This window comes from Leptonychotes weddellii, chromosome 5, assembly GCF_054177405.1.
Source record: "Leptonychotes weddellii isolate Sample4059 chromosome 5, ASM5417740v2, whole genome shotgun sequence".
NCBI lineage: Eukaryota > Metazoa > Chordata > Mammalia > Carnivora > Phocidae > Leptonychotes > Leptonychotes weddellii.
In genome coordinates, this window is record NC_138373.1 from 5,965,568 (window position 1) to 5,985,847 (window position 20,280).

Sequence of the window (20,280 nt, forward strand, 5' to 3'; positions counted from 1 at the left end):
GAAGGCAGTCGCTTAACCAACTGAGCCACCCAGGCGCCCCAAAAACGATTCTTTTTTATTATATGTTTGTTTCTACTATTAAGATGTGTTTTTAGGAAGAAAATTAAGGTAAAAGAGTTTTAAGAAATTAAAATTCGGGGCACCTGGGTGGCTCAGTTGGTTGAGCGACTGCCTTCGGCTCAGGGCATGATCCCAGGGTCCTGGGATCGAGCCCCACATCAGGCTCCCTGCTCAGCGGGGAGCCTGCTTCTCCCTCTCCCACTCCCCCTGCTTGTGTTCCCTCTCTCGCTGTGTCTCTCTCTGTCAAATAAATAAATAAATCTTAAAAAAAATTATAAAAAAATAAATTAAAATTCAAGTTTTCTTGATGGAATAAGAATTATAACTTCTCACTCTGTAAAAAAAAAAAAAAAGGTTAGTAATAGTATCTACCTCAAAAGGTCATTGTTAGGATTATATGCCATAAAATCGTAAAACCCTTATAGTCCTGGTCCATTGTAGCACTCAGCAAATGTTAGCTTTCATTACCATTATTCTGTAATATTTGAAAACAACCTTGCTGTTTTTTTTTTTTTAAGATTTTATTTATTTGACAGAGAGACAAAGCAAGAGAAGGAACACAAGCAGGGGTGTGGGAGAGGGAGAAGCAGGCTTCCCGCGGAGCAGGGAGCCCGACGCGGGGTTCGATCCCAGGACCCTGGGATCATGACCTGAGCCAAAGGCAGATGCTTAACGACTGAGCCACCCAGGTGCCCCCCCCAAAAAATCTTATTAGAAAGTTCTCAATAGACCCTGGTGTCTCTCTCTCTAGCATATAAAAAATAATATTTCCTGTTTTTTAATTACTGAAGATTTGTCTCTGCAAAGCATATTGAATGTCCATGCTTCAAGTGAAATATAGGTTGTTGATCCAGTTACATAGGGAGATGATTGCAGTTTGTCCGGCGTCTGTATTCATCAGTGACTCTTGGGTGTTAAGCTAGCTCTTGTCAGTACTAGATTCTTCTCTGGGTATAGAAAGAATACTTTTTTTCCTTTAGACTTATTCATACCAAACTGAGATTCCTGGGGGATTAAAAAAGCTGGAAAGATCATCTTCCTTCTCCAGGGTATGAATGAACAGGAAGAAGAAGGTGAAAACTGGGTTAGCTGCACAACCCAATATCACATTTTGTTTTTGTTTTTTTTTTTAAAGATTTTATTTATTTATTTGAGAGAGAATGAGAGAGAGAGCATGAGAGGGGTGAGGGTCAGAGGGAGAAGCAGACTCCCCGCCGAGCAGGGAGCCCGATGCGGGACTCGATCCCGGGACTCCAGGATCATGACCTGAGCCGAAGGCAGTCGCTTAACCAACTGAGCCACCCAGGTGCCCCCCAATATCACATTTTGTGAAGAATTTGATATTGCACAGGTGTGCACAAACAGGTACTGTTAAGTACCCCACCAAGAGGACATCACCTTCACTAAATAGAAGGACTGCTCTCCCAGTTTCATCCGTTGGACACATTCTTGCCAGCTCTTCTGTCCGCGGCCTGTTTCTGCTGGAGGATTCTTTGTCCCCTCCCAGTAGCATAAAGCCGCCTTTGCCAAGTCCTGCGGTGCTAGCACACGTCGGCTTCATAATTACCCACGTCCTCAGTCATTTTGTTTCTTCCAGTATGGGGAATAGCTAATCCGTTTTCCTTCTCTTATTTCAGATTACGAATCTGGGCATGACAATGTGGAACTCGCCGTAAAGCAGATTTCCAATGACGCTGAACCCCACTGGATGACTTCAGGAAGCCCTGAAAGAAATGTTCCCCAGAGTCAAGGGTTTGGAGAAGTTAGTGACCTTCATGGCATGATAGAGAGGTGGCAGGTAAACCCCGCAGTGGGGAGATCAAGGCAGAACCCTTCCCAGAAAAAAGATCTTGGTACCATCGCGGATGTTAACCGTAAGCACAACACAAGTGGCGAGAGAGGTCACAAATGTAACGATTGTGGTAAATTTTTCCTTCAAGCCTCAAACTTCATTCAACATCGGCGAATCCACACTGGAGAGAAACCGTTTAAGTGTGGTGAATGTGGGAAAAGCTACAATCAGCGGGTGCATCTGACTCAGCACCAGCGAGTTCACACTGGTGAGAAACCCTACAAGTGTCAGGTGTGCGGAAAAACCTTCCGCGTGAGCTCACACCTCGTCCAGCATCACAGCGTGCACAGCGGAGAGAGGCCGTACGGGTGTACCGAGTGCGGGAAAAACTTCGGTCGGCACTCCCATCTGATCGAGCACCTGAAACGCCACTTCAGAGAGAAATCCCAAAGATGTAGGTATTGGGAGTTTGTGTTCAGAGAATAGATGGGGGCGAAAATGGTTTTATGAGCTTAAAGCGGTAGGACAGATGGGTTGTGCTGACTGGGAGCAGTAGCTAAGGGGCAGAAATCACAGTCCATTTTGTTGTTTTATACTTTAATTGGTCCAGTGAGTAGGCAAACCTATGCCCTCTCCACCCTCCCCACAGCTTCCCTCTTGGCAGAGGCACCTGCTTTCAGCTCTCTTACATGTTTCTTCTGATAAATCCCCCCCCCCTTTTTTTTTTTAAAGATTTTATTTATTTGAGAGAGAGAGCACGGGCAAGGGGTGGGGAGAGGGAGAAGCAGGTTCCCCGCTGAGCAGGGAGCCCGATGTGGGACTCGATCCCAGGACTCCAGGATCATGACCTGAGCCGAAGGCAGTCGCTTAACCAACTGAGCCACCCAGGCATCCCTGTTAACTCCCTATTTGTCAATAATATGTCTGTTGCCCGACTTAACTGATTTTAAACATTATCTCTTGCCTTTCTGTGGTAGTAAATGAGGATTTTGGCTCGCTCTCTCATGCTTCCCTCCCTCTTTCCCCTTTTCTCAATTTTGTTAACTCACATTTTACTTTAAAATGATAAAATAATACTAGAGCAGGAAGTTTGGAGGAAAGAAAGCAGGAGGAAAAAAAATGACCCACAATCCCACCATCCTAATAGAACTGTTGTTATTTAGCATATTTCTTCTATCTTTTTTTTTATAAGCTTATTTTTATGTAGGTGTATTCAGAGGGTACAGTTAAATATTAGACACACTTTGTCCAGTGTGGCTTGGCTCTCCTGTTTGTTATTTCTGACAACCTGCCGTTGTGTGGAGACATCAACACTTAATTGTTCCTCAGTTGAACTTCTAATTTTTTCTCTTTTGTTCTGATAACTGTGCCTTAAAAAAAAAACAACAACTATGCCTTAAAAAAAATAGGATTATTTCCTTATAATAGATGCCCAGAAGTGGGATTAGTGGATGAAAGGCCAAAAACATTTTTATGGGTCTTGATACATACTGCCAAATTGCTTTTCCAGTCACCACATATTAGTTTTACTATATTTCTCCCAGGGTGATCAGACTTTTTTTTTTTTTTTTAAGATTTTATTTATTTATTTGACAGAGAGAGACACAGCGAGAGAGAACACAAGCAGGGGGAGTGGGAGAGGGAGAAGCAGGCTTCCCACAGAGCAGGGAGCCCAATGCAGGGCTGGATCCCAGGACCCTGGGATTGTGACCTGAGCCGAAGGCAGATGCTTAATGACTGAGCCACCCAGGCGCCCCAGACATTTTTTTTTCCACAAATGGGGTAAGCAGAAGAGACGTCTTTTCTGTATTCATTTTCATTAGTTTGGTTATCAGTAAGGTTGAACAATTTTCCCTGTTCGTTTACTTATTTTTTCTTAGCTGTTCAAGTGACATTAAATTTATATATGGAAGAGATCACAGTCAATCATGCTGTGGGGCGCCTGGGTGGCTCAGTCGTTAAGCGTCTGCCTTCGGCTCAGGTCATGATTCCAGGTCCTGGGATCGAGCCCCGCATCGGGCTCCCTGCTCTGCGGGAAGCCTGCTTCTCCCTCTCCCACTCCCCCTGCTTGTATTCCCTTTCTCGCTGTGTCTCTCTCTGTCAAATAAATAAATAAAATCTTAAAAAAAAAAAAAATCATGCTGTGAACTTAAAGGCTCTTATTAATATTTTCCACGTAACTCTTAAGACTGGCTTTAAAGTATTTATTTTTAAATTCTGCCTTTGACGTCCCCAAGCCCAGCTACTTGTCATTCGCATTAACAGTGACCACCACCTTCTCTATCATGGAATAGAAGATTATGAAGTTCTCAAGGCCTTTAGAGTCTGGGTGGAGCAGAGCTTTCTCCTCTGCCAGTTTTGTCCCTTCTGCTTGGTGGCCACCTCCTTGGGGAAACGCATCCAATAGCACTCCGGACCTGGGAAGCAATTACTTTAAAGTAGTCTTTATTCTTTCCTATCTCCTCGACAGTTGTTCTTATGACTAGTTTCCTAGTTAACACTCACCTACCCCCCCCGCCGTTTTTTTTTTTTTTTTTATCAAGAGAGGGATCTTTTGTGCGCTCATCCAGCCCTCATTATCGTGAGCCTGTGGTGCTAGGTGCTTGGGGTAGAGCAGTAAACAGAATCACACAGTTTGTGCCCTTGTGGCGCTGATGGTCTGGGCCGAGGAGCAGATAGGAAGGGTGGTGAGCATTCACAGGTTCGATGCCCTGGTGGGGAAACAAGCTCAGGTGACGGCTAAGAGTGAAGAGAGCAGAGATTCACCTATCACCCACCCTCTTGACGATAGTTTTTATTGGCTCATTTCTCTTTTGTCCTGGATCCTAATCAGGTATTCTTCCAGCTCTATCCCCCTCATAGTCCTTTGCTTCCCATTCTTCAGTTCTTATCTGCTCTCTCCATCCAGCTGTGTTTTTGTTCTGACTCAATCTGTCTGCCTCAGTCCTGTTTGCATTTCAGAATCCTCTCTCTCCTTCCTGGATGTTAGAAGCGTGGTGCTCCTCCCTAGCAATTGCCTCACCTCAGTCACTCTCACCATCCTGCTTAGCGAGCCTCTTCATCTCATTCTTTTCATGAGACAAATTCTTTTGACTACCACTGGCGTCAGGCACGTCCACGCATCCTCCCCCGTCCCTTTGTTACTGCCTTCACATCGTGGTTTCACCTGATTATCCTCTTTCTCCTGACAGTTCATATTTCTACTGTAAAAGAACTAGTGACAGGGGCGCCTGGGTGGCTCATTGGTTTAGCGTCTGCCTTTGGCTTAGGTCATGATCCCAGGGTCCTGGGATCGAGCCCCGTGTCAGGTTCCCTGCTCAGTGGGGAGCCTGCTTCTCCCTCTGCCTGACCCTCCCCCTGCTTGCTCATGCTCTCTCTCAAATAAATAAAATCTTAAAAAAAAAAAACCACAAAAAACTGGTGACATTTGCATTTCCTCTTTATTTCAGGCAGTGACAAAAGAAGTAAGAATACAAAATTGAATGTTAAGAAGAAAATTTCAGAATTTTCAGAAGCCGATGTGGAACTCTCAGGAAGAATCCAAAGAAATGTTTCTCAAGGTCAAGATTTTGGAGAAGGCCATGAGCACCCAGGCAAGTTGGATAGAAAGCAGGGAGTTCCCATGAAAGAGATACTAGGACAGCCCTCTTCAAAGAGGATAAATTTTAACGAAGTCACGTATGTGCACAAAAAATCAGCCACAGGAGAGAGACCACATAAATGTAATGAATGTGGAAAAAGCTTTATTCAGAGTGCACATCTGATTCAACATCAGCGAATCCACACAGGGGAGAAGCCCTTTCGGTGTGACGAATGTGGGAAAAGCTACAATCAGCGGGTACATCTGACTCAGCACCAGCGAGTCCACACTGGTGAGAAACCCTATACCTGTCACTTGTGTGGGAAAGCATTTAGAGTGCGGTCCCATCTTGTTCAGCATCAGAGTGTGCACAGTGGGGAGAGACCCTTTAAGTGTAATGAGTGCGGGAAAGGCTTTGGGAGGCGGTCCCACCTTGCGGGGCATCTGAGACTCCACTCGAGAGAGAAATCCCATCAGTGTCATGAGTGTGGAGAGATCTTTTTTCAGTATGTTAGCCTCATCGAACATCAGGTGCTCCATATGGGTCAGAGAAATGAAAAAAATGGCATTTGCGAGGAAGCTTACAGTTGGAACCTGACAGTGATTGAAGATAAGAAGATGGAGTTACAAGAGCAGCCTTATAAGTGTGATATCTGTGGCAAAGCCTTTAGTTATAGTTCAGACCTTATTCAGCATTACAGAACTCACACTGCAGAGAAAACCAATAAATGTGATATATGTAGAGAAAGTGTTGGCCAGTGTTCCCACGTAAAACAACACCAAAAAACCTACTCCAACATGAAGTCCCATCAATGTAATGAGTGTGGCAGAGGCTTCACTCTGAAGTCACATCTTAATCAGCATCAGCGAATCCATACTGGTGAGAAACCCTTTCAATGTAAAGAATGTGGAATGAGTTTCAGTTGGAGTTGTAGCCTCTTCAAACATCTGAGAAGTCACGAGAGGACAGATCCCATAAATACCTTAAGTGTATAGATGTTTCTGTTGTAGAACAGCTCTTACTCAATTTTAGAGAAGCCTTCCTAAGAGAAACCCTCTTCCTGTAATGAATGTAATAACAACTTTCAGCATTCTCTCCAACGTAACCATCAAACCTACAGATATGTTGAAATCCTTCAGTTAGAACTTAGGAACACTGGAGAATCCACAGTGAATAGATATCTGTTTGCTTTCCCCATCGAGAAGTGCTTTTGTTAGCATCTTCATGCTTAAGAATCTAGACAAGAGAGCACCTGTGGATATGGTGGATGAAGAAGAGCCTTCAGGTGGCACTCATTCTTTGGTTAAATTTCAGAACGTTGACACTGAGAAAAGCCTCACTAATGCAGTAGAAATAAGCTTTATTTGTAGTTTCTGCCTTGTTGGACAGCTTATTCAGGGAAGAGCACAGTGAAAGGAAGAGAGAACTCTTCAGCATGATATCTGTTTTGGTACCTCAGCAACGAACCTTTTCTAGAAGCGTTGATCCCAGCCACTAGAATGCTCCAGCTATTGTTCCCATCTTGAGTATTAAAGCCTTTGAAAAGAAATCAACTTAAGGTATTTATATCCTGTCAAAATTGGGGTTCAGAGACTGGGTGGTATGTGTTCCCATTGCATTATACGGTCTCTAATTTCTCCATGAAGCATTCTCTACCTTGTTTTTGTTTTGATTCTATTAGCATCAAAGTTGGCTAGTACCAAGAGGAGTTAAGTGTGTAAATCCAGGAGAGAAACTATTGGTCAGTCACATCTTAAGGAGAAGAGAGAGGGACCTTGGGAATAGTGAAGAGAAAATAGGCCAAACTGTGGGCTGGTTTTCAGTCCGTCACCCACAAGAATGAGGGCAGCTGTGTTCATGGAAGGACTTAGACCAAGTTGAATTAAGAATCTTGGTCCAAGGAGAATGTGTAGCAATTCCCAGTGGCCCTGGAGATAGACCTCCTCCATAGGATAATGGTGTATAGAATAAGTGTCAGTTTGGATTGCAGTTGGATTTGAAAGTAAACCGTAACCAGGAGCAGAAAGGTTCGTGTTCTGGTTAGCGCTGTCTTGTGGGAAGGTCGGGGGGAAAGATGACATGGATAAGAGGGTTAATTTGAGCCTCTTTTCTAGAGACAGGGAAAGAGTGCTTCTGGGAACTACTACTGATTGCTGGGCTTACAATAAACAATAAATACTTGTTGACTGTATGTGTTGTACATTGGTGCCCTGCCCAGATCCCCTTTATCAAGCTGGCATGCCCATCCCCCAGCTACTCTGAGTTTTGGCTGTTGAGTGCTCATAACTCTCCCCCCTCTCCAGAGACTCTGGAAAGTTGTCCTCAGATGATGGGAGCTGCCTCACAGCTGGGGTGGGAGCTGTCCTCCACACCCCGCAGCCAGTGGCTGGTTGAAATGGGGAGTACAAAAGGCTGATTCACTAGGTCTGTCTCAGTGGGGGATAGGGGGAACTGTGGTGCATTTACTTTCCCTGCAGAAGGAACTTGTGACCTGCACCTTTCCCCATAGTTCCCTTACTTCTTTCTCATTGGGGAGGAAATGCTTCTAACTTGGTCTTTCTCCCAGACTAAGGAGGCTCAAGGAGCCACCGAGACGGCGAAACCTCCCGGATTCCTGGAGAACACCAATGGGGGGGGGGGGCGGGGGCGGGATTTGAGGCACTTCCGGTGGGCTTTCTGGGACTTGTATTTGTCCTGAAGGTCTGGTGTTCTGCTCGTCTTCCTCTTCCGGGTCGACCCCGCGGCTCTCAGTTCCGGTGTGCGGGTGGCGGAGGGGTCACGAGATGCATCGTCAGCACCGCGGCGTCAGGCCCCAGCCGGAAGTGGAGGGAACCGCCTCGCTCACGGTGCCCTCGGCCCCTGTCCAGCCCTGCTTTGTGCTTTGACTTAAACCTAATGACGGGACCCATTAGGAAAGGCATGGGAGGCAAAACGTACGACAGTAGCGTTTTTCTGCCTTGTACAGAATCGTAGAATGACTTCACCAATAAGTGCAGTTCTGGTGGCTTGGACCTAAGGAGAAAGGACATAACCCAGAGAAGGTCCAGAAAAAGGAGATTACACAAATCAGAGTGACCACAGATTTGAACCTGTCAGATAACATGTAGTAGAACTAAGAGACACTATTTGAAATCAGAATGACACAGGGAGAAAAAGTAAGGGTAGGAAAGTAAGGAAGTACCTACGGAGATAGAGAAAATGCAGCAGATAAAAAAATTAGGGATATTCAAGGATGAAGACCAAAATGGAGAAACTAACGTGTTTTGGACTTGATGTCAGGGACAGTTTTACCTCTTTCCATCTGTCTCTTGGTACCTCTGAGCATAATAAATCATGAGTTTGGTGCAGTATAGCAACTGGTTGGTTTTATCCTTGGCCAGAAATATTACAAGTACAGTATATATCACTGGTTGTGAGTGCGACCAGGAGAAAATAGGACTGTGTTAGCACAAAGCCATCAGTCAGTCTAGATAAGCAACCTTAAACCTTTGGGGTTATAATCTTGTTTCTAAGAGAAAAGAAGAGTTACATTTGTTGTGCATTTGATGATGTGTTTATTTCTGTGTTGAGTACTTTACCTGGTATATCAGTGTGCTCCTAATGCTGTAACAAAATGCTGCAGACGGGGTGGCTTAAGCAACAGAAGTTTGTTTTCTTGCAGTTCTGGAGGTTAGAAATCAGAGATCCAGATGACAGCAGAGTTGGTTTCTACTGAGCCCTCTCCTTGGCTTGCTGACAGCTGCCTCGCTGTGCCCTCATATGGTCTTTCCTCTGTGTGTGTGCACTCCTGGTAGCTCTTCCTCCTCTTATAAGGACATCAGTCCTGTAGATGAGGCCAACCCTATGACCTCATTTAACTTTACCCCCTTGTCTCCAAATGCAGTCACATTGGGGGTTAGGGCTTCAACGTATGAATTTTGGGAGACACAATTTAGTCCTCCTTAGGAGTGTATTTACAACGCACTGGCTTCCAGTGTATTTCCAATACATGTAGATTTATAATACAATATAGTTATAATAACTACTTAGTAGTGTGTCCCAATTTTATTTTTTTTAAAGATTTTATTTATTTATTTATTTATTGGACAGAGAGAGACAGCTAGAGAGGGAACACAGCAGGGGGAGTGGGAGAGGGAGAGAGAAGCAGGCTCCCCACTGAACAGGGAGCCCGACGTGGGACTCGACCCCAGGACCCTGGGATCATGACCTGAGCTGAAGGCAGAGGCTCAACGACTGAGCCACCCAGGCATCCCATGTGTGTCCCAATTTTAGAGTTGGGCAATCTGAGCTTCAGAAATTAGTAAATTTTCCACGGTCAGATAGGTAGTAAGGATCAGAGACAGAATTCGTCTGTCCAGTTCTGAAGCCTGAATTCTTTCTCAGCAGCATGTGGCATATCTTTTTTCTTATGTATTTCTGTATTTTTTTTTTTTTTAAAGATTTTATTTATTTGACAGACACAGCGAGAGAGGGAACACAAGCTGGGGGAGTGGGAGAGGGAGAAGCAGGCTCTCCGCTGAGCAGGGAGCCCGATGCGGGGCTCGATCCCAGGACCCTGGGATCGTGACCTGAGCTGAAAGCAGACGCTTCATGACTGAGCCACCCAGGCACCCCTCTGTGAGTATTTACACCCTGTTTATATAGTGCTTTAAGTTCTATAATATTTAATATGGTCTTCAAAAGCTCTGCAGGGAAAGCAAGCAGTTCAGTCCTCATTTTACAGATGAAGAGATGGAGGCACAGAGATAGGACTTGACTATAACTTATCTCTGAAATGGAGCCTGGAGCCTCAGGTCTCCTCAGTCCTAACCTAGACAGTGCTCCACCCTACAGTGAGAGAAAAGGCCTGTATCTGATGTCTTCACAGCTTTCTAATTCTTTCTGGCAGCAAATTGTGTGAGCTTCACTCCTCATTCCAGTATCTTCCCAGATAAAGATGGGTGACTAGGATGTGCATATGTGTTCTCCCAAAGGGGTCAGTGCAATTCCAAATTGTCCCTGGTTGAATGGTGCTGGTGAGTTATGTGTACTAGTTATGTCATCATGAGAAAACACAAAGGAAGCAGGTATTTGATCCAGAAGGGGCAGGATTTTAGTAGAAAAGACCCATTGTAAACTGCCACAGCCCATGGGGATGGTGCTCGGGCAAACCTGTATCTTGGAATTTGGCCAAAGGTCACCTGTCACTAATCAGGAGACAAAAAGATCTTGATTGTGGGCAGAGGAAACCAAACAAAGCAATCAATCCTCAAGGACACAGAGATAAGACTTGGTCTCTCCTGTCCCTGTCTTAGCCAATTTGGATTCTTTTTTTTTTTTTTTTAAAGATTTTACTTATTTGACAGAGAGAGACCCACAGCGAGAGAGGGAACACAAGCAGGGGAGTGGGAGAGGGAGAAGCAGGCTTCCCGCGGAGCAGGGAGCCCGATGTGGGGCTCGATTCCAGGACCCTGAGATCATGACCTGAGCCAAAGGCAGACACTTAACGACTGAGCCACCCAGGCGCCCAGTCAATTTGGATTCTATTTCACAGGGTCTATCCTGCTCCCAGAGTTTATCACCAATCCCTAAAACTCTACTGAAGTGGGCAAGCTGTTCCTGGTTTAAACTGCTGGTCTCAATATAGCTCACTGAAATCTTGCATGAGTACCTTTTGATTATTTTGCAGCTTTCAAATCTATCAGATGCTTGTTTCTTCTGCTTCCTTTCACACAATGGCTTGAGACCATGTTAGTTTTTAACTGTTGGTAGTACCTGATTTTGCTGTAGATGATATCCATGAGTTTCTGTTTGGCTATCCTGGTTGCTCTGTTTTTAAGGAGGGACTTGGGGAGATTCAAAAACTATGCCCCTATCACTGCCTTCTCTCGTGTCCCTTTGAGAGCAAGGGACCCCTTCACAAAAATATCCTGACAGAGTGTCCTACATATGCATCTCATTAGCAAGAATTATAACACGTGCCCATGCTTAAATAAACCCAGTGTGAGGATGGTGTTAAACCATGATTAGCATCAAGATTCACTTCCTGGAATGAGAAGAAAAAAGGAAGAACATAGATGGTGAGAAATTGAACCTGAATGGGGCTCTGCCTGAAAGGGAGAAGCAAGGCAGCAGCGGTGAAGATGGGGACAGATCTGAGTATAAGACTACGTATTAAGAGTACTATTTTTCTGGGGTGCCTGTGTGGCTCAGTTAAGCGTCTGCCTTCGGCTCAGGTCATGGTCCCAGGGTCCTGGGATCGAGCCCTGCATTGGGCTTCCTGCTCCGAGGGAAGCCTGCTTCTCCCTCTCCCACTCCCCCTGCTTGTGTTCCTTCTCTCGCTGTGTCTCTGTCAAATAAATAAAATCTTAAAAAAAAAAAAAGTACTATTTTTCAAAACTGACAGTAATATGCAGAAATATATTTTCACATCATTATTCTGGATACACATACATCCAATTCGTGTAAGTGGAACAAGTTTCCTGAAATGATACTACATAGGAAAATGAAACACAGTAAATTCTAAATATAATTTTATTAATATTTAAATACAATCTACTAAAAAAAAAAAGCCCTTAAAAAGTACAAAACCAAAATTTCATGGAGATTGGATTTAATGTGAGGGGTGTGCTTGCCTGTTCATAAGTTCATTCCAGTCAGGAACACAGGAGGATAAGGCTACACGCATGTCAGGTGCACTGTTGAGCCTATTTCTTTTCTTTGTTTTTAATCGTGTCAAGATTGAAAATCCTAGTTCACACAAATAGGTAGTTGTGAATGGTAGTAACAACAATATACTCTTTCTACTTAGCAATGGAAATTTATCTTTAATCTTAATCCAAAATGCTGATAAACTTAACGTCTTGTAATAATTCTTTAGTGTGAATGATGAACTGAGCTGCAGTAATTCATTCTCTTCTTCAGGCTCCAAGTTTAACTCAATGATTGATTCTGGGGTTTGAAAAACAAATGGATCTTTTATCCAAATATTTTCCTTTAATGATTCAAATTTCTCTTCTGGAAAGTAATGATGAAAGGTTTGAGACAAAGAAGTGAGATGCATCAGTATCTCTAATTTTATTTCTTTTAAGCAGTCTTCATTTATAATGTTCTCTTCAATGTGTTGCAACAAAGTTGGGAACATATAGTAGCTAGGGCGATTACTTTTAAGTCTTGCTTGCCACAACAGTAATGTCCTTTGGAATCCTAGAATATGTTCAAGATACTGAAATACATCGTTTTTCCCCTGTACTTTCAAATTTAACTCATTAAGAATGCCAAAAACATCACTTAAATATGCCAGTTTTGTTACCCAAATGTCATCTTCAAAAACATTTGCCAAATGAGATTGCTTTTCAATGAGAAATATGTAAATCTCATTCCTGAGTTCATATACTCTGCTCAGTACCTTTCCTTGAGACAACCAACGAACTTCTGTATGAAACAGTAAGTGGGTATGGTTAACTCCAATCTCTGAACAAAATATTTCAAGAAGTCGACTGTTCAGTGAGCTTCCTTTAATAAAATTAACAATTTTCACTGCATTTTTCAATACATCCATTAGACTTGGTGGAATTTCCTTGGACACCAAAGCTTCTCGATGAATAAAACAGTGATTCCAAAGAGCCCTATTACATGTTACTTCTAACAGTTTTTCAATAACCCTGCTATGTTTTCCAGTCATATTTGCTGCTCCATCACTTGAAATTCCTTTACAATTTTTCCAGTTTAATTTATATTGACCAACAATGCACTTTTCTAATTCAGTAAATAAAGCTAATCCAGTTATGTGTGAATTTAAACTTAAACAACACAACAGATCCTCTATAAAATCATCTTGCCACACATACCTGATGTAAACCAGGAGAGTTGGACAACTTGCAATATCAGTGCTCTCGTCAAGTTGGATTGCAAAATCTATCCCAGACTGTAGCCGCGCAATAAGCATCGCCTCTAAATGTTTTGCGATCGTACAGATTCGACGAGATATCGTATTGTCACTAAGGGGTATGGTTTTTAATTTATCAGCTGATTTATCATCAAAAACTGTCCGTACCATATCCATACACGCTGGAAGAATAATTTTTTCAGCAGCTGTGTGAGCCATTTTTTCTTTTGCTACTCGATACGCAACCAAGTATGATGATAACAAGGCCCTCTCATTCATGGTTGTAGACCGACTAAGAAATGGTGGGCATAATTCTGTGCTGTTTCTTTCCCTTTGGAAATGGTCTTCCTCATCTTCATCTTCCTCCTCCACTTTCACGATCACTACGCCTTCCATCTCCTGGGTGGCCTGGGGAGACCAATCTGCGGTATGCCTTGACTCAGCAGTGTTCAGGTTCAAAGAACTGGCTCACTTGATCCAAACAGGGTCTGTCTGCAGGACTGTCCTTTTTGTCCTAGATGTTTTAGGAGACCAGTTTTTGCTATCCTGCAGAGTAGAAAAATTTGATAGCAGTATGAAAAAGTAACATTGTAGTGCAGTGCTAACACCTCATGTGAGTAGTCATGAAGAGAATTCACTAAATCCAATGTCTTGGTATCTATGTGCAGACAGATTCAGTTGATTACATTATGTTTTGTATATAGCTCATTTAATACCCACGGAAACCTTATGCAGTACATGATTACTCCGATTTTAAAAAGCTCAGAGAGGCACCTGGATGGCTCAGATGGTTAAGCATCTGCCTTCGGCTCAGGCATGATCCCGGGGTCCTGGGATCGAGCCCCTCATCGGGCTCCCTGCTCAGCCGGGAACCTGCTTCTCCCCCGCTCTGCTGCTCCCCCTGCTCATGCTCTCTCTCTGTATCTCTGTGTCTCGAATGAATAAAAAAAATCTTTAAAAAAAAATAAAAAGCTCAGAAAGATTAAATAATGTGTCTAACACTACAGTGTAGTAGATCCACTACTCAAACCCAAGTCTTAAGTCCAAGGTCCTAGCTGTGCTGCCACACTGTTAATCTAGTCACTATAAAAGAGTGATCTAGTCATTCTTAAAATGACCATCTGAGTAGGGTGTACAGGATGACCCACTGGGGCACAGGGAAAAAAAATAAAACCTGTATTTGTATTTTAAAAATACTGAAACCCACTTAACCTTTCCTGATAGCCCCCCCGCTTCAGTCCCCATCTCACAGCACTTACATTCTGTCACCATTTGTATTGCTGAAGTTCACCTTACAACTATTAAATTTTCTTTGCTCATTTCTCTCCATGTTTAGTGATAGATCTTCTGAAAATCCCATCTGTCTGTGGTCTTTTAAGATGAAGGAAAAGGCATCTCAGTCTTTGACATCTGGGTCAAAGTTTTAAAGGTGGGGAAGGGGGAATCGATCACATGTTCCTAGATGTTCCCTCATTGTGGGAGTATGAATCAAAATGAAGGGACACGGAGGAAGTGAAACTCAAAAGATACAGGGCTGAGGTCAGGGGCACAGTCACTCCTCCCTGACCTGTAGGCCTGCAAGGAGTGGTGGTGCTAATATTCTGGGCAAGGGCAGCAGAAAGACAGGGTTTTACTTTACATTACTTGAATGATCCCAGAACCCAGTCCTCTTTCAACTTTAGACTCACTGTTTCCATTCCTAGTTTGATATATGTAATATTTTTATGGCTTTTACCCTGAAATTTCATTTGTAATAGTTTCATGCCTTATCTCAACTAGACTGTTCCTTTGTGCTTTTGCTCTTATCGTTCCCTGTAAGTCATTCTATGTAGTTCCTTGCAACTCATAGACATTTAAAAAACACTGGTTTGAATACAAGGTCAGTATTTGCTGCCCATTTTTAGAAAGATCAACAAATTTGTTATAAGTCTGGTATTTCAACATTTGGAAGGGCATGCCATTTATAAATTAAACTATAAAGTTATTTGTAAAACATCTGAATAAGAATGGGAGGAATATTATAATAGCACAGATTTAAAGTACAGAAATAAATTATGTGTCCATGGGTAAGTTACTTATCTCCCATTGCACTGTGTAACCAACCTACTTCTCCAGCAAATAGCATTGGTATGCTTTCAATGAATTCTCTGCAACTGATTGATTAATTGCATACAATCTTTTCAGCACTGATCTGTGTTGTGTTTTCGTGTTTGTTTGGTCCTTTGCCACTTTCTCTCAATAACAGAAGTATCTTTCTGGTGGCACTGCAGGAAATGGAGATGGGACATTAGGTTTGGCCCAGGTGGATTTTTCAGTTAAATTCACTTATCAATGAATTTCCAAGTTGGAAGGACCCTTTGAGATAATCTAGTTAATTTTACTTAGGACAAAATTGAGACCTGGTGATGTTCCGTCCAAGACCATCCTGCTAATCAGTGGCAGAGAGCGCACTGGAAATGGTCTCCTATTAGCCCAACACACTTTCCATTGCATCCTCACAAATCCCCTTCACCACTCACCGCTTGAGGTCAAGCACAATTACGTTGCACAACTGAAAAATCCACCTGATGTCTGAAATCAGACATTTAAAAGTCAGAAAGTTCAGAAACTGCAAGGAAAAGAGTGAAGTGTATGTAATCTTTTCCTACTGCGTCCAAAATCACTTTATTCCCTAGTTTTCGAACACTAATCACCACCATTATTGGTGATGGGCTTGGGGGGTGAGCATATGATCTGCAAACATTCATGAGGCTTAGCAAACTTGTCCCCTTAAAAAAAAAAAAAAAAAAGCCCGTGGAGCTTGGTGGGTCTTCCTCACTTTACATTTCTGGGTCCCTAAGAACTCAGGTAAAAAAGCCCTCACCAGAAGGAAAGCAAATGCGGACAACTGGGTAACACAGACATTAGCCCAGAGTCCTTTTGTCCGCTACCCCCGGAGTGAAAACCGAGGACAAGAGAGCCTAGGCGGGGCACGCAGCGGACTGCCTCTTCCCGGTCCCAGAGGCACCTCATCCTAGCCGGAAAACAAAACGCCGTTCCCTTTCCGCTTGGATCCGGGGCTGTTCTCTGCCGGGAGACTGCGCGTCCTCCGGCCGAGACTGGGATGCAGGACGGGAACGTGGACCCTCCTCCTCCCGTCGGGGGCTGTCGTGGCGAGGGAAGTCGCGGAACTCGGCTCTACACATCCACCTCTTTCCCGCCCATCCTCCCTAGTCGGACCCACGTCTCACCGTGAACCCTGGAGAAGTCTGGGGGTGCTGGGACAGAAAAAGGAGGTGACTGGGACGGTCGAAAAGCAGCACGCAGCCCTTGGCTCGCCACTACCCTCAGGGCGCGCGCACGTCTGTCTGGCTCACAGAAGCCGGAAGTGCGTCAACACCAGCCTTTCGGGGCCGGGCTGCCCTTCGAGGTTCTCTCTAGGAACGCGGGAGGACTGCAGCCTGTTCTCCAATCGCCAGTCTGGCTTTGGGGATCTCTCACCTCAGCTCAGCTTTTCCCGCCTCGGAAAAGGAGGCTTAAGTTTCCTTTGATACCATCCCGCTCAAATACTTACACGTTTATTCATGGCAGTAATCATAAGAATTCTAGTTCTTATCAAACAATACTAGTGATGGTGTGTCTGTGTAAGAGGAACCGTAACAAAAATGCAGACTGAGGAATATCAAAGGCAAGAATGAATGGTTTCACAAAACCCAAGTGGCGGCTTCTCTAGGGACCCTGATTACGTACTGCCATTTGAATGGGCAGTATTTTCAAAAATTTCTTCTATGGGCAATAAACTTCTTTAGTACTAGATAGTGGTGAGATTCTGAGCTTGGCGAAAGTTACCAGGGAGTTTTCGGCCTCATAATAATGTAATTACTACAGTAAGTCCAATTTTGCTGTCAAAATGTTAGCACAGTAGTTACGGCTTTTACCATTACTTGAGGAGAAGATCAAGAAACCTCACCTTTTATAAAACCATAACCAAGACCTTGAAAGACTGACACACACACACTCGAAATTCCAAGACAAGTCTGAGCACAATGGAAAGCCCACCAGAGTTAGAGCCACATGCTACAGAGGCAACCAATGACCAGGTGATAGTCTGAGTAACCCTCCAAGCCCTAAATAATATCCCATCCCCTGTGAGGTTTGACCTTGCTGTGGTTGTCGCTGTTTTCTTCCACTTCCCCATTGACTCTTCAATAAACCACTTGAGTAGATCTTTTCCTTCTTAATCACTGGCTGACTCACTAAACTATGGTCCTCCTTGAAGACCTTGTAGTCCCAGAACTTCTTCCTCTACATACTTCCTCAAATTTCCTTCCACTGTTCCAAGTCATCTCCAAGAGCCATTACATTGTTATGCGTTGTTTTTCTTGTCTAAACCCTGCCCTCTCCCTTTCATCCCTACCACCCGCCCCCCTTCATTCCTACACTAAAGTGCCTAAAAGGTTCAGGAAGGTAAGTTATTGAATGCAGATGGCCGGTATGTTTTTGTATTTATGTAGCGTGTGTGGCAGAGACTGTGGGGGGCCTTTATAATAACTCCGTTCTTTGCCTGTTGATCTACCGGCACAAGGAACCTGAAGTGGCCTGGTGATATTCTCACTTTCCAGTTCACTGGAATATTTAATGTAGCTCCTAGAAGAAATGTTCTTCCTGCAAATCAGAACCACAACCCAGAAGACTCTGGGCTCGGAGATAAGAAGCACAAATTCCACAAGTGAGTTACTGCGTATGATAGTAATAGGGGCTGCTCCTGTTTCAACCCCTTCGTTCCTGTACCCACTTAGTCTTTCTACTGGAGACAAAATATCACATATATGTTATCGGTTCAATGAGTATCAGTGCAAATACTGTATACTAGAGGACAGCTCCCCAACTTTGCAGGTTGTAATTGAGCTGAGTCTTCAATATGCCATTCCACAGTTGTTGTTGTTTTTTTAAGATTATATTTATTTATTTGACAGAGAGAGAGCAGGAGAGCACAAGCAGGGGGACCTGCAGAGGGAGAGAGAGAAGCAGGCTCCCCACTGAGCAGGGAGCCCGACACGGGGCTCGATCCCAGAACCCTGGGATCATGACATGAGCCAAAGGTAGACCTAACCAATTAAGCCACCCAGGTGCCCCTGCCATTCCACAGTTCTACCGGATAGCTGCTTCTGGGTGATGAGTAAGCACCATGAATTCTGCGGTTACAAGCTCATTGTCAGACCTCCTTGACCATAAAGTGGGTTCCTTGATTTAAGGTATGTCTAATGGATAAGGCATCCTATAAACCCTCAGATGATGGTGCCGGTGGAGATAAAGCAGTCAGGGAAAACAAACCCTTGTTTAGAGCCTGTGTCAATTCTGGTGTAATATTTTCTTTCTTTTGTAACTATCCATGCCTAGTGCAATGGTGGGCATATGGGAAAGACGAAGGAAGTGCTCAATCCCTTGGGAATAGTTGTTCATATATTTTTTTCTTTGAAGCAATAGAGTATAAGATAAAAATGACAAACTTTATGAGTTGGCTAACTGTTGCCACCTATGTCATCTGAAGAACTGTTGAAAATTTTGCTCAAAAGCAAAATTAGTTTCTAACTACTTTTTGTTAGGGATTGATGCCTACTGAAGAGAAGTTTTTTTTTTTTTAAGATTTTATTTATTTAGGGGCGCCTGGGTGGCTCAGTTGGTTAAGCGACTGCCTTCGGCTCAGGTCATGATCCTGGAGTCCCAGGATCGAGTCCCGCATCGGGCTCCCTGCTCGGCAGGGAGTCTGCTTCTCCCTCTGACCCTCCCCCCTCTCATGTGCTCTCTCTCTCTCTCTCATTCTCTCTCTCAAATAAATAAATAAAATCTTAAAAAAAGATTTTGTTTATTTAAAGAGAGAGAAGAGAGAGAGCATGGAGGGAGGAGCAGAGGGAGAGGGACAAGCAGACTCTTCAACGTGCAGAGTTGGATCCCACAACCCCAAGATCATGACCAGAGCTGAAACCAAGAGTCAGATGCTCAACTGACTGAGCCACATAGGCGCCCCGAGAAGTGGACTCTTAAATGAGTGCTCCTAAGGTACTCTCACTGGAGCAAACTGCCTGAGTCAGCTAAAACTTAAGACACAAATGCACCACTGCTGCAGTTTGCTCACCTCTACTGCAGAAATGCAGCAGTCTAATTGGTACGACTTGTGGGGAAATGGCAACTCAGGAAAAAACCCCAAACTCAGAGTGATCCTAGAATATTAGAAGAGCTATTAATGAAGAGGAGGAAGTAATGTGCCATCTACTGTCCCAGGGATCTCAACAGGAACAACAAACATCACCAGGGGGTATATTTTTGTTCAACACAAGAAAAAGGTTCTAACTGGAGCTGTACAGCAAGCAACTGACTAAGCAGTGCATCTTCTGTGATGCTGACTCCATTGTGCCGATACTGTAGACTAGAGATTGTGTCATAGTAGGAAGTTGCATTAGATCAATGACACTCAAGAAGGAAAGAAAGGGAAGGCATATTAGAATCTCTGAGAGGCTGATGGAATTTGAAAAAGCATGTAGAATACTATACTTCTGATTTTTCTTATATTTAATTTGAAATGTCAGATGTCATTAAAGGATCATACTTGATTTGTAAACTTAAAGGACTAATATCTAAAGCCCCTTGCAAATCCATTTCCACCACTAGACATCCCATTCTGGAAGGATCTGGGAGGTCACAATGCCCTCAGGGCTTCTGTTCTAGCGCCTGTCTTCATGCTCCCTGCTTTACCTATCCGTTTCTGTAGAGTCCAGTTTTTCCACCAGGAACGCAGCTGTCTTCCACGATCAATTTCTCTGACCAACTCCAACTTCCTCAATGCCCTGTCCCTTCCTCCAAAACATTAATAGTTTCTAATCCCACGATTTTCTATGGTCCTCCTACCACCCAAACGCCTTCCACCCTCCCTTTAATCAATGTGTTTTGGGGGTGCCTGGGGTGGCACAGTTAAGGGAGGGGCTCTTGGTTTCAACTCAGGT

The 20,280-nt window shown here is 43.8% G+C and overlaps 1 protein-coding gene and 1 non-coding gene across 7 annotated transcripts in view; one reads left to right on the forward strand and one right to left on the reverse strand.

The window, feature by feature from the left end:
* The window catches only part of ZKSCAN5 (zinc finger with KRAB and SCAN domains 5), a 22,161-nt gene extending 14,547 nt beyond the window's left edge, over positions 1 to 7,614 (forward strand). For 5 of the 6 annotated variants that reach the window (XM_031019267.2, XM_031019268.2, XM_031019263.2 and 2 more), the window contains 2 exons: positions 1,698 to 2,306; positions 5,302 to 7,614. In XM_031019267.2, the coding sequence (XP_030875127.1) occupies positions 1,698 to 2,306; positions 5,302 to 6,428 (1,736 nt within the window). In that variant the 3' untranslated portion in view covers positions 6,429 to 7,614. Of the gene's footprint in view, positions 1 to 1,697; positions 2,307 to 5,301 lie in introns of those variants that run through there. The other variant, XM_081819352.1, reaches the window with a different exon arrangement.
* A 4,314-nt stretch (positions 7,615 to 11,928) lies between these two features.
* ZBED8L (ZBED8 like) lies at positions 11,929 to 18,265 on the reverse strand. The gene is made up of 2 exons (XR_014145215.1): positions 16,531 to 18,265; positions 11,929 to 13,846 (listed from the first exon to the last, which is right to left on the reverse strand). It is a non-coding gene; the product is annotated as a ZBED8 like (transcript).
* Positions 18,266 to 20,280: the final 2,015 nt, after the last annotated feature.